Source organism: Buteo buteo, chromosome 18 (genome assembly GCF_964188355.1).
Source record: "Buteo buteo chromosome 18, bButBut1.hap1.1, whole genome shotgun sequence".
Lineage (NCBI taxonomy): Eukaryota > Metazoa > Chordata > Aves > Accipitriformes > Accipitridae > Buteo > Buteo buteo.
The window spans coordinates 3,501,917-3,516,543 of record NC_134188.1 but is presented as its reverse complement, the minus strand read 5'-3'; the positions used below and the strand labels follow the sequence as shown (position 1 = coordinate 3,516,543).

The 14,627-nt window shown below is 37.4% G+C and overlaps 1 protein-coding gene across 4 annotated transcripts in view; it reads left to right on the top strand.

Annotated features, from left to right (window-relative positions):
* Positions 1-14,627, top strand: part of BRCA2 (BRCA2 DNA repair associated) — a 42,558-nt gene that overhangs the window by 20,298 nt on the left and 7,633 nt on the right. For 2 of the 4 annotated variants that reach the window (XM_075050613.1, XM_075050616.1), the window contains exons 12-20: positions 96-188; positions 1,642-1,711; positions 2,108-2,526; positions 3,496-3,686; positions 4,259-4,446; positions 9,511-9,681; positions 9,990-10,341; positions 11,039-11,194; positions 13,327-13,471. In XM_075050613.1, the coding sequence (XP_074906714.1) occupies positions 96-188; positions 1,642-1,711; positions 2,108-2,526; positions 3,496-3,686; positions 4,259-4,446; positions 9,511-9,681; positions 9,990-10,341; positions 11,039-11,194; positions 13,327-13,471 (1,785 nt within the window). The remainder of the gene's footprint in view (positions 1-95; positions 189-1,641; positions 1,712-2,107; positions 2,527-3,495; positions 3,687-4,258; positions 4,447-9,510; positions 9,682-9,989; positions 10,342-11,038; positions 11,195-13,326; positions 13,472-14,627) is intronic. The other 2 variants (XR_012653501.1, XM_075050614.1) reach the window with 2 other exon arrangements.

The following is a 14,627-nucleotide window of genomic DNA, read 5'->3' as shown; positions in this document are numbered from 1 at the left end:
GTTTTATTTAGAAATTATAATTAAGTCATACAGTATTAGTAAGAAACTGAACTTAAAAGGAACATCACTTTTAAAAATCTGTGTTTTTATCCTAGGGGAACCTCCAATTAAAAGACAGCTACTGCTTGAATTTAACAAAACAGAGAATCGCCCCAGATCTTTGAAAGTTTTGAAAAGCACCCCTGATGGTAATTTCAGTCTTCTTGTGTTCTAAGCAGTAATCTGATGTTGGTTGTTATCTTTAGAATTCTTAAATTTCTAATAAACTCACATATAATAAGATTGCTTCACTGCTTCTTTTGTCAATACAGTCATGGAAATTCAGGGAAGCTGCTATGGTAATGTCTCTGCTGACTTGAAATCACATGATTAATGGTATGCCTTATTGTGTAGAATCTAAATATATTACAATGTACTACTTCTGCAAGAACTCTGGTTTAATTTCCAGCTCGTAGGAATTTATCCAGTTTCTTACAATCCTAAATCTCAAAAATTCTAGTCTCAGTAGGAAGAATATGTTTTATTGATCTGTAATTTCTCAGTTAAAAACTCTATCTACAGGAAAATTAGAAGGTACTGGTAATTTCATCATGTAGTAATTTGTGAAGAATATACTTACTGATAGGTGTCTACATTACAGTTGCTTTTAATATTTTAAACCAGTAATATGAAGGCTTATGAAAGTGAAATCAAGGTTTTAAAGCGTGAGTTGATGCTTTATGTGAAGCTAGTTATTGATTAGGGTATTAGGATAATGTGATTTTGGCTATGGCTTTTGGTTACGGGATAAACTGTGTTCTTTAAGGAACTTGTTCCTTCTAAGCACTGCATGCCTCACCTAGAATTTAGTAGCAGGATTCATCAAGTACATTAGTTTAACCAGTATATTGGTTCCTGAATGCTGTCCTAAATGTGTTCTAAGCCTAAACCCCATGATTTAAAGTTCTAAATGAAATTTGTAAGTTACTGCCAGAGAATAAATTTATACCCTTCATATGTAACTATTATCCTACCCTGCAGCAGGACCTGAACAGTGTTATTCTTTGGTGGAACTACTGAAAACAGTTCTAATCTCCAGTATGGTCTTGTCTCTGACTTCTAGAACATGTGCTGTCTTGTATCTATGATTTCTCATATGAAACTTCCTCTTTGCAGCCTAAGGGCATAGCACAAATGAGTTTAAATTCCAGGCAGACATGATTTAGTTATGTTGATATTTCCAAGATAAGCGCGTCCTTCAATGATGCAAGAGGTTTGTGCAAATGTGCCCTTTTCTGTTGTAACCTTAGAAAAAAAAAAAAGTTGCTAAAAGAGTTCTAAATTGAATGATGAGCCTTCCTAGAATTAAATATATGATAAACATTTCCTTTTCAGGAGCCTAAAAACATCTTGCAGGCTCACAAATAGGAATTTTTGAGAGTTCAGCATTGTGGTCACGTATCCTTTAGATCTGTCTGCAACTAGTATGAAGATGTTTTATACAAAGAATTTACTTGGCAGAAAAAAAAACCACAACAACAAAGCTGTTTAAATCCGCTCTGGAAACTTTTCTATATATTTATAACGTTAATATAGAAAAAACATGTGCTGTAAATATCTGTCCATGTAATGTACTGTTTCAAATTTTTTTTCTAATTATAGGCATTTTCAAAGACAGAAGAAAGTTTATGTATGATGTTCCTTTAAAACCTGTAACTTGTCAACCTTTTGGGTGAGAAATTTATAATATATTTCAGAATTCTTCTAATGCAATTTCTAAAAACCATGCAAGCCCTTGTAACTTTTTAAAAATAAACGGTAATAATTTACTACCCAACTTTATAAAAGACTAATACTTCTACTTCAAAATAAACATATTAAATTACCATAAAGCATACATTGCTGCAGTAGACCACTGAGATGCTAGACAAATTTTACACTTGTATTTGTCTTTTCTTGATAGATAGAAATTAAGTATTCCATTTTTAAAATGTCGAAGACTGATATTTTGGGGTTTTATTGACATAGTGTTGAAAGTTGTATTACTAAATTATGAATATAAAAATCCTGACAAAGATTTTTGTCAGGAAGCTGAAACCTATACGCTTAAATATTTTTGTCCCTGTAGGGCTACTAAAGAACGACAAGAAGTCAAGAATCCTACCCTTACTCTACCAGATCAAGATTTCAAAGGATTCAAATCTAAACCTGCCATTTTTCAGCACTGTGTACTAAGACAGTCTTCAAATGGTACTTCAGGGGTTTCTACTCCATGTAAGGTCTCAGCAAAAGAGAGTAAAGAAACAAGAAGTTTGTACAAATCTGGAAAAACTGCTAAAACTTTTATTCCACCCTTCAAAACCAAGCTGACATTTTCTACAGGTGAACAAGGCAGTAGCAAAAGATGTCACTCACCAATCAGCAAAAATATGACTGAAGAGACAGAATTAAATCAGATCACAACTGAACAAAATATTGCTGAACCTCAAGATCACCAGTCTTGCATCCAGCATGCAGCAGACACTGACCTAGAAAATGGTAATTTAGGTATTTTCAGATTTTGATCACTTAACTATTGTGAATACTAACTATCAGAATTGAACCTTTAAGGGTTTTGCATACTCTATCAGACTTCTTTTTAAATAAAAAGAAGCTTTTCAAGCTCTTTTTTTTTGGCAGGAAATTTAAGAAATAATTACTTTCCTAATATTTTATGTTGCACTTCTAATAAAGCATATGCAACCCATCTCCAAAGTTAATTAAGAACACAAAAAATTTGTTTTCACACAGGGCTTCAGAAACGAGATAGCTTATGTTTCATTTGATTTTATATGCCTCTTAAGTAAAATATTCTAGGAACCTTAAAGACTAACCTTGCTATACTTCATTCACTTTTACAGAAGCTTGTTTTCATTCTGTTTTCTAATTAAATTGTAGGCTTAACTATATAAATGGCTGACTTATTTTCAAAGAGGCAGAGTTTAAATGCTCAACTGTTAGACTTTATTTAGCATGTGGGCTTATGCCTTCTAAGCTCTCTGAAATGTTGCAGCGTGTATAATTTCTGTAACTATTACAGTCAAATTATCTGGATGTTTTCAGGAGGACTCGTATATACTTGAACAGGTGCATGAACATTTGCAGAATTAGATCCCATATTTACAGGTCAAAATCTCAGGATTACGGACTTTGTAGTCAGCATCAGCTAATTTCTGTTCATTTGGAGTTTTCTATTAAGATAGAGTTCAGTCTGAGAAATACAGGGATTTAAGTTTAGGTCAGGATTTAATATATTCATATTCATTTCATATCAATATTATTCAAATGCCTTCAGTAAATGCTGCTTTTTAAATGCATTAAACTTTGACTACTTAGACTGTTGCAGTTTCTAAAAATCTGCAGAGTGGCTTAGAAAATATGCTTCTCTGAATCTGTTTTTATAGTGTGACTGTATATCTGAAATCGATATATACTGTAAAAAGGTTTTGACGTTTTGGGGGTTTTTTTTCTTTGCAGCTATGGTCAAGATGATGACAAATCTCCGCTGTGCCAGAGATCTGCAGGAAATGAGAATTAAAAAGAAATATAGGCAAAATATTAGCTCACAGCCAGGCAGTCTTTATGTCATTAAAACATCTGCAAGAAATAGAATCTCTCTGAAAACTGCAGTAGAAGAGAAATCTCCTAGCTTTTATTCTACAGAAGAGGTATGTTGACATCTTTTTACTGTGTGTCTTTCCCAGGATCTGTTCCTTAAGTAGCTTTTGAATAGATACATTCTTCAGTTTTTAAAGAAGTATTTACAGTAGCTGTTATACCAGTTACTTACAGTTTTTAAGACTATTCCAAATAAAAAGGGTCATAAATGTCTCTGTAATGTTATAACCAACAAGAGAAGCATCAAACAAGGAAAAAATCCACCAATTATAGATGCTATTGACTTTTAACCCATAGGAAGAGCTGTTTTAAGATAACAGTTAAAATGTAAGCTTAGGTAAGTCTATATCAAAAGCCTCTTGCTTTTGGTACAGTGAAGGTACAAAACCTATTGAATTTTTTAAAACAATTTTAAAGCACACTGTGATGCTGTTCTTCTAAAATAATTGCTGGGAATTCCTCCATTCTCCTTGGATTACATATGAAATGACAAGGTCAGACAAAAACTGTCTCAACCTCAAGGAGATATTTAATCTATATTTATAACATTAGATATAAAACCTCTCAGCTGAATTCTTACTGTATTGTCATTATTTTGTCTTTTTAATCTAATTTTTTTCAGCTTTACACATATGGTGTTTCAAAACATTGCATACAAGTTAACAGCACAAATGCAGAATCTTTCCAGTTTCTCATGAAAGACTTTTTCAGTAAGGAGTATTTATTAGCTGGAAATGGGATGCAACTTGCTGATGGAGGATGGCTAATACCTACAGATGAGGGAAAAGCTGGAAAAAAGGAGTTTTACAGGTACTGTTACTTATGAACTTGAGACAAGTATGCTATTTATTAGTTAGTGATTCTGTTATCCCCTAGAAGAAATCCAGCAGAGTAATCCTTTAAAGCCTCTGACTACTTTTTTACTGTGCATTTTTAGTATACCTCTGTTAGTGTAAATAAAGATATTGTAGGATTGTAAATGGAGACTAATGTTGTTAGTGATCTTCACTGTCCATTAAAGAAAGCATACAAAATCCATTTAGAAAATTTCTGGGGATTCTTCAACAGTGCAAATAGTAATATTTTTCTAGACTATTTTCTGTTAATTTAGCATGTTACCATTTTGTTTAATTAGCATTAACAGGTTTTGATTATTTTTTTTTTCAAGTGGAAAATGATTTATTTCTGTTGAGCTCTAGAGTTTCTTGATGGGAAGGAAGGTTGATTGGGCAGGTGCTTAGGGCTTCTTTGGCAGGACAGGGCTGAAAATGTTTTTTCAATATAATTTTTTTAAAGCTGACATATGATTTGAAGGAAGCCAAGACTTCAGTAGTAAAACTCACTGATTCATTCAAGCTGTCTTTTGAGTATATGTAAGAAGCAAAAAAAAAAAACCACCCTGCACAAACAACCCTTGCTTCTTGCACTCTTCCTGGTCCTTCTATCCTTCCTTTTGCAGGTCCTTTAAGATAAGCTGAAAAAAAAGTCTGTGTTGAGTGCATCTCTCCTAAACACTTTCATAAAACTTAGGGTTTGTTTTACTGTAAGCAAGTTTGTACATCATAACTTCATCAAAAGCACATGCAACAGAACAAGGAACTACCAGTGTACTGTTGTTCCAGCAAAACTTCAGAAAATACTTAGCCATTATTTTCTGATTCCTTCATAAATTTGCTCTTTTTTCAAGTCAGTGTCACTGTTGGTGTGCATTCACACAAACATTCAAGGCAGGGACCTGTATTTGAGTAGTATTTGTAGTAAAGCACGCATTGCCAACCTACGTAGTGTCAGAATTCAAGAGGTTTGCAACATTTGCTTCCCAGTACTGAAGTATGACAGAGATAGGTTTGTTCCAAGCTCAAGGGCTGCTTTTATTTGAAAGTTTGAGTTGGTGAAGTTGGTGCCAGTAATCCAATATGGGAAAATTGACTGGTATAAGATGTGTACTTCCATGTTGCGATCTGTACTTCCTCATGAAAAAAGAATTGCTTTCTGCTCTTGCTAGTGAGTCAGCATCACTGTTAGCTTCTGCCACATGACTTTGGGAAACTTTTTTGATGCCAAAGTCATTGCCATGACTTTGGGAAATGTTTTTGGTGTCAACAATATTTGTTCATCTTGGGAGAACTGGAGATGTCCTGTGTCCCTACCCAACAAGTGCTCAGTGAAGATCAGTCCAGTGCTGGAGTTCACAGAATTATAGAATAGTTTAAGTTGGAAGGGACCGCTGGCAGTCATCCAGTCCAAGCCCCTGTTCAACCTGGTTCAAATTAGATTAATTACTCAGGGACTTGTCTAGCTGAGTCTTGAACATCTCCAAGGACAGAGATTCTACAACCTTTCTGGACAGCCTGTGCCAGCTGACCACTCTCATGGTGTAAAAAAAACCCAAAACAACCATCCTTATCTCCAATTGGAATTTTCCATGTTCCAACTTGTGTCTGTTGCCTCTCATCCTACTGTTGTGTGCTTCTGAGAAGAGTCTGTCCCTGTCTTCTCTGAATCCTCCAGTCAGGTAGTTGTAGACAGCAATAAGGTCTCTTTGCCTTCTCTTAAATTCAGTCAAACCCATCTCTCTCAGCTTGTGTGTTACATGCTTAGCCCCCAAGAGCACGGGGGATCACCTTGGTGGCCCTCTGCAGGGTTTGCTCCAGTACACCAGCATCTTTGTCCTGGTGAATCCAAAGCTGGACAGAAACTGCAGATGCAGTCTCCCAACTGCTGAAGAGAGGACAAGGATCACTGCCTTCCTGGCTTCGCTCCTAATACAGCCCAGGATGTTTTTGTGCTTCTTTGCTGCAAGGACACTTTGCTGCCTCATCTTGTCCACCAGGACCTTGGATCCTTTTCTGCAAAGCTGTTTCCCAGACAGTCAGCCCCAGCCTGTTAGTGTTGCAGGGGGTTGTTCCATCGCAGGTGCAAGACTTTGCTTTTGTTGAATTTAATGAGATTCCCACCAGCTTGTTTCTCCAGCCTGTCCAGGTCCCTCTAAATAGCAACCCTGCCCCTGAGTTTATCGGCCACTTCCCCAGATTTGGTGTCATCTGTAAACTTGCTGCAAGGGTGTTCCATGTCATCATCTGGGTTGTTAATGAATACATTAAACAACATTGGTTCCTCTATTGATACCTGAGAGGTTCCACTAGTTACTGCTCACCTGCTGGAGTCAATCACAATTCTTTATGCTCAGCAGTCCAGCCAATTTTCCATCCACCTTATCTACTTATCCAGCCCATATCTTACCAATTTCATGACAGAGACTGTAAGAAATTTTCAAAGTCCTTGCTAACATATGCAGCATCCACTGCCCTCCCCTTGCCCACAGCACCGGTTACTTCATCACAGTAATCAATTGGTTTGGTTAGGCATGATTTGCTCTTAGTAAATCCATGTTGGCCATTCCCAATCACTGTCTTGTCTTTCACTTGTTTAGAAATGGCTTCTAAGAATTTCTGCATGCTGCTCTGGAAGTTTTGGAGTCTCTCTGACAGTAAACCAAGTTTGTCTCAGAGCGTCCTTAAAATTGATTGGGTTTTTTTTCCAAAATACTGTAAGGCAGAGCTAATCCTCCCACCGTTCCATTTTGCACCCTGTGGCATCGCATGTCCCAACTGTTTCATGGGCAGCTATGGGATGTATAGGCATATGCATTTATGTAGTCACTCAGAGGCAGAGTATGCAGAACTTGACCTAACTTGTTACTTGTCTGTTCCCTCCCCATTTGGCAAGCATTTTGCTACTAGCGATACCATCCCTGATTCTGCATTTCCCTCCAGCGGTGACACGATTGTTGAATGTTTTGGGGATATACCTTGCTAGATGGTATGTTCCTACAAAGCATTTATGGTAGATGTATAAAAGACTGTCTGGGATGTTGATCCATGTGCAGTTATGGTGCAGGGCCTCTTGCCTATGTGTCAGTGTTCTGGAGTTGCATGCATTTTAGAAAGCATGCTGGTCATTCTTTTCTCACATGAAATTGCTATTTCTAGGCTGACAAGCAATGCCACTACACAAATTAATAGGAAACATGAGGTTTGAGGTTGTTTTTGTCAAGAAGCAGTAGATCTCTGGCAACAATGCATCCAACTCTGGATCACTGTATTTGCAATCTGCTGCTTAGACATGTTGGAGGTAATCTTGATTAATTTAACACAATTTTCCTGTGAATGGGAAAGGTATTAAAGTATTTGCACAAAACATCTTACGGCTAGATGTGCCAAATATTGGCCTTTTTAGGCAGTCTAACTTCTTGTTCCAGAGGCAGCTTGTCTTAATAATCATTTTCAGATGTTCTCCTGCTTCTGTGGTCAGGCCATCAGATATATGGCCTTCCCCACATTCATTTTTCAGAAACAGAAGAGACAAACCACCAGCATGCTGCTAAATATCCCAGAATAACCATGGTGGTTTTGGTGTCAGAACCTGCTCTGGATGGCAGTGATGTCACCCTGAATACCAGATAGCCTCTCGAGCAATTTGTAGAGGTTTTTCCCCAAGAGGTTGCCTTCAGTTCCTGTATCTTTTCGGGACTTGTTATATGTTAAAGCATATAGTTGAGAATAAATACCTACTGGTTGGTCAGCTGAATCAGTCTTTTTATCCCTTTAAGTATATTAACTGGATTTCCATCAACTAGAATATATATGCCTGTAGCGTTCGCTACATATCAAGGTGCCACGATTAGACCACTGGTCGGCCCGGACCAGGGAAAGAGACAGATAACACACACAGTGTGAGCGCCAACTTCCGCCTTTTATTGCGCAGTTAATTCCTTTTATACTAACAAGGGTAGGCGGGATTACAGATACATCATAAGGCTGCGACTAACCCTCTAACTTTCCGTGACATTGCGAGATCTTGCGAACGCCGAACCCTACATATGCCTTCATTTAGTCATCTGTATTTAGGATCTTAATCTTGAACAGAATCCTGTCTTTAACTCCTGAATTGCATTGTCCTTCACAAAAGATTACAGAGTATCTCCTAAAGCTTGAGATTGCTTTGCTCTCTTCTAATGTAGTAATAATTAATTTGATAGTCATGCCTGCTCCTTATCTTCCTGTATACGACTTTTTGGCTTTTAAATCGTTTCTTTTCCTCATTCAACTGAGATACAGTTCCTTAAAATCTTCTTGAGGCTTTTTGACAAGCAGGAAATTGACTTTTTGATAGGACTTAACTTGTGTTCTAATCAGTCTAATGGCTCAGCTATTTGATTCTCTGGTCTAATTCTTTCTCTCTTCCTTTAATGACTCTGAGAGCTGGAAAAACCAGATGTTTCTAACCCAAGTCATGCAGGTCGTGGTGGTACAGCTTGGACTCGAACACAGAATGAAAGTCCATTTTGGCAGTCACTCAATGGAGAGAAGAAAGTTCTTTAGTAGCACCTGGAAGACCTTAGAAATGTGTTGTCCACATGCATGCTTAAAAAAAGAAACAAAACCACCCAAACCACAACTCTAGAAACTGTGAAGTAGGGGGGGATGGATTGTAATGAACTCATCAAGCAAGCAGGGGAAATTCCAGGGCTGAAAGGGAATAGAGCACACCTCTGACCCTCTATGCTATGTGCATAGCTGCATGAAGCAGCCAGAGCATGCCCCTGGAGCTACTGCTAGGGTTAAAAGTCTCCATTTCAGGCACACACGCAAGTATGCACATGCATGCTGCCAAAGTGCATGAGGACAAAACTTTAATATTCAGAGAATAACCAGATCAGGCTATGGAATGTAACCTTCCTCTTTTCACTGTAATAAATATTCCTTTGTTAATGTTGCCTACATACTTACACTGAATACAATGCTAGGGAAAAATAGACAAGTGAAAACTTAGAGTGGATTTCAGGTTAATTTATTAACAATTTATCTGCAGAGCCCTCTGTGATACTCCTGGTGTGGATCCCAAGCTAATAACAGAGTCCTGGGTTTACAATCACTATAGGTGGATTGTATGGAAATTGGCAGCCATGGAAGTGTCTTTTCCACATGAATTTGCTAGCAGATGTTTGACACCAGAAACAGTGCTGTTCCAGTTGAAATATAGGTACGTGTATAGCAATGTATTTGGAGTTGAAATTTGTGATACTGTATGCTTTCTAGTTCATAATATTATAAAACAAGCACCTCTACCTTATGGTTTATCGGAATGCTTATATTGTTAAACTTATGCATACCAGTATAAAAAATGTAGTGCATGTTATTTGCAAAAATGTAGATAACATTTGCTTTGCTACAGAGGTACTTAATCATACAGATTGATTAAGCAATAGTTTGCTACAGTTGTTTTCAAGGGAAAAAAAATGTGATGGATTTTGTTTGCTATAATACAGCATCATGAATTCTTTTTTGTAGGTATGATTTGGAAGTAGATAAGAGTAAACGATCAGCAATCAAAAAAATAACAGAAAGAGATGATGCGGCAGGTAAAACACTTGTACTGTGTATTTCTAAAATCGTATCGCTAAACACCGTTGCATCTCCTAGCAGTAGCAATAGGAATGTGGAAAGTAAAAAAGCAGCAGCAATAATTGAAGTTACTGATGGCTGGTATGGGATTAGAGCTCTTCTGGATCCACCTCTCAAAGCTTTCTTACATAGAAGAAGGCTGACAGTTGGTCAGAAGATCATAGTGCACGGAGCAGAACTTGTTGGCTCTCAAAATGGATGTACGCCACTGGAAGCCCCAGATTCCCTGATGTTAAAGGTAAAACAAAATATTATATTAGTTCAGCTTGATTGGATGTGACTGAGAGATGTGATAGGTGCTATTTAGTTGGGCCACGTTTTGTAAACAAAAAGTTTTGTCAGGGCTTTACAAACAGACGAAGTTTTGTTGAAGTTTAATAACCAGATTTGTAAGACATGACACAAGGTAGCTGATGCTATTCAATAGGGTTGGAAGAGAAGTTTATACTATAAAATTCTGCCGAATTTTGCTGTGTGTCTTGACAGTTCCTGCTCCTTAATTTGGTTGAGCACCAAGTTACAAAAAGTATTTATCCGTCACAAACAATATGGAAGTTGGAGGAAGAATAGGGGGTCAAAAACAGGTTGTGAGAGGGTGGGCTTGGGGGGGAGGATCTTGACTTGTTTGAGCATGATTAAAGTACTGGGTGAAGTTTCAGCATAAAAATTTTGCTCCTTTGGTATAAAGCAATGGCTTGTCTTATAGATGCTCATTTCCTAGAGAATTTTAACTCATCAAATTTTTAGTTCCTGTGTAAAATACATTCTTCAATGTGAAAAGAAAACTTGAAATTAAAATGTAATACGTTCAGATGCAAAAATGAGATGTTCTTAGTGAGGTCAGCGTGAAAATAGTCTTTCCTCTAGATGTAATAAGTTGGATATCTTTTTGACCTACCAGTGACAGTTTATCATTCAACATTTAACTTGTTCAGATTTCAGCAAACAGCACTCGATGTGCACGATGGCATGCAAAACTAGGATTTCATCGGGATCCCAGACCTTTTCCTTTGCCTTTGTCATCGCTTTACAGTGAGGGTGGTGCAGTGGGGTGTATTGATGTAGTTATTCAAAGAACTTACCCTATTCAGGTATGGTATAAGTATTTTATGAATCTAACAGGTTCTATGAAATCTAAATTATATTAGTTAATTGCTATGTCATTCCTCAAATCAGACATAATATAGAGAGCTAAAAAATTTAAGAAAAGGTACCATTTTGTGTAAAATGAACAGGAGTGGTTCTTGCAGCGTGCCTATATTTAATATTTCAAGACTGGAGTACCCTGCTGTAAGAAGAATTTGAGTTTGCGCTCAGTATCTTCTGGTTGGCTTTGTTTTCAGCTTCAAAAAGCCAGAAATAATTGAATTTCAGTTCTGTAATCTAAAGCGCAGCGCTTGTTTTGAAGGAGAAAGAAAATTGATGGTTTCAACTCCAAGTAGAAGTGAAACCCCACTTTTACTATTATTAACATACATATCCCTGCAAAGAAGTTAAATATTTATAACCATTAGCAAGATTACTTTTTCTTACATATAGCTGGCTATATTGTATAAGATCTATTATGTAAAAATATTATTGAAAATACAGTGTGATTATGGTGTAAAATAGAATGAAGATCTTTTAAATACCACTTGATATCCAGACATTTTAAATGTGGTCAGACTTTGCTGTAACTGCTTGCTTTCGTAACAATACCGACTACAAAAATAAACAATATTTTTTTTTAGTAATCAATCCTCTTACTGTTAACAGTTTAACCAGGATACAACTTTCAGATTTTGTTAACTTTTCTCAGAGTATATTATACTTGGCATGTACACATAGGGGTTATTTTTTTCATTGCTTTCTTTCTAAAGTGTTGTATTACTGTTGGTCGATGTAGAATGAATTCTGCAAAGGTAATAGCAATATTTGGTTTGGATCATTACTTTGGTATTTAGATCATTACTTTAATGGAGGAAATTGCAGCACTTAACTATGTGAACAGCCTGATAGAACTAACATTTATTTAGGTCCCAGAAAGGGGACTGTAGTCTGTAACCACATCATAGTAAGTGGCTTCCAGACTGGGGAGGAAAGTGGTGTTTTGTATCTGACTGTATCAAGAGATTGATGTGCTGATGTAGTTTTTTTGTTTGTTTTTTGTTTTGTTTTTTTTTTTTTTTTACAACACTGAGACTCTTGCTCAAACATACCAAAATGATAGGAAGACTTGGGCTGTCTGTCTCCTTTCACCGCAAGAATCAAGGAGTGTAGGAATCATAGTAACCCTAATTAAAGATGTCAAACTGTGGATAGTGCAGGAAATACATGGCATGCAGTTGATGAGGCAGGCAGAGCCTATGTCAACAATTCACTGCCTCATAAGGATTAGTCCTTCAACCCTTCCTCATCCTGCTCTCACTGTACTCTCTTGCTGCTTCTCTATGCTAAACCTGGAGCTCACCTGATCCTGTTGCTTAGCTAATATAATTCACTAAATCAGGAGTAAGTGACTAACTAATAATAATAATGCAAAAAAGGTGCAACAAACTGCTGTCTATTGAAAAAACTGATGTGGTCTGAGGTCAGATATGTGCTAAAGCTACTGCAAGGGAGAAGATGGGACTTTGCAGTAAAGAGGAAGGGAAGGGATCACTTTCAGCGGCAGTGACCTTTTTGTTTGGCTCACCTATCTCTTCAAATCAGGCAAGCCAGTTCTGGCAGGGTAGTGGACAAGGCTGTAGTCCTACGGAACCATTTCAGACAGAAAAAGTTTAAGAGCATCTGCAGAACAACGTCATAGTTCTTTTACAGCCTCTAATCTAGCGTGTTAAAACAGACAGTACAGTTGATGTGGAAAGATAAACTGGATAAAATCTGGTATATTTTTAAGCATTGAGTTTGATGGTTTGTATCTTAATGTATCTACCACTGGGATCCAACTATCTTCTAAATTACATCATTGATACCTATTACTACTATAAGCTATGGTTTCTTCAGATGTTAAATCATGCAGTTTTGACTACTGCTCCATTCTGTCTGTGTATCTTTAAAATGAAGATTTACCAACCAATGCTGTGGGGTTTTGCCTTTTGTCTATTATACTGAAAGAACTTACGATCTACTGCCTGTTCTTTTTTTAAAGCATTTTTGCGTAACAGTAAGTATTAGAAGGAAGCTAGAAGAGGTTAAAAATTAAAAATAATCTGGGTTTTGTTTTTGAATCTTTTTATTTCAGTGGGTGGAAAAGACATCAGCTGGTTCGTATGTGTTTCGTAACAGCCGAGCTGAAGAAAGGGAAGCTGCCAAGCATGCAGAGGATCAACAAAAGAAACTGGAAGCTCTGTTTGCAAAAATCCAAGCAGAATATGAAAAGCATGAAGGTAAGCTTTCATTGTTTCAGAACATGTAATAAGAACACAAAAACTTTTTTGGCATCTACAGAAGAGTTTAAAGAAACTGGCAAAAACTTCTCTGGTGATAGAGAAGCAGAGATAGGGTGTTGGGTTGTTTTCTTTGTTGGTGGTGGTTTTGTGTTGTATTGTTTTATGTTTTTTACTTCCTATGTATGTATGTCTTTACATAGGAGGTAAAGACCTTTCAGTACAAAACAGTTATATGCTTATTTGCTTGGCTTTGCAGCTATCTAGAAAACTCTCCCTGAAAGTGTTGGTAGCCGGGCTACTAAAAAACTAACAATGAGATCATGCTCAGGGAAGTGCCACAAAGTTGTAGAATTGTTAATTCCACTCTCTTCAAAGACCTGACACTGTAATATTTCACCCAGAGGTGAGTGCTGCTTAGGATGTATCTCAGTAGACCTGAAGACCAAGACTGAGCGACTTTCCAAACAAGCATTGCAGGACTTTGGAGATACTGAGGTCAGTGGAGCCGCTAAATGGACCCTGGTGACACAGGATGTGGAGAAGGCTGAGTTAATGGATGCCTTTTTCACCTCAGCCTTAACTAGCAATACCAGCCTTCAGCAATCCCAGGAGTCCAGCGTAAAGTCTAGAGCAAGGAATACATAACCTTGGTGGAAGAGGATCAAATTAGAGAATACTTCAGCAAACTGGACATACATAAGTCGATGGTCAGTGATGGGATGAACCCACAAGTGCTGAAGGACCTGGCTGATGTCTTTGTGAGGCTGCTCTTGGTCCTGTTTGAATGATCATGGTGATTGGTAGAGGTACCTGAAGACTAGTGGAAAGCAAATGTGTCTCCTGTCTTCAAAAAGGACAGGAAGAAGGACTCAGAGGGTGAACTACAGGCCAGTCAGCCTTACCTTGATCCCTGAGAAGGTGATGGAACAACTAATCCTGGAAACCATTTTCAGGGAGTGATTGGGAGTAGTCAGCAGGGACTCACCAAGGGGAAGTCATGTTTGACTAACCTGAAAACTTTGTGATGAAATTACTGGCTTGGGTAGATGAGGCGAGAGCAGTGCATATTGTCTACCTTGACTTCAGTAAGGCTTTTGACACTGTCTCCCTTAAGATCCTCACAGAGAAGCTGATGAAGCATGGGCTAGATGAG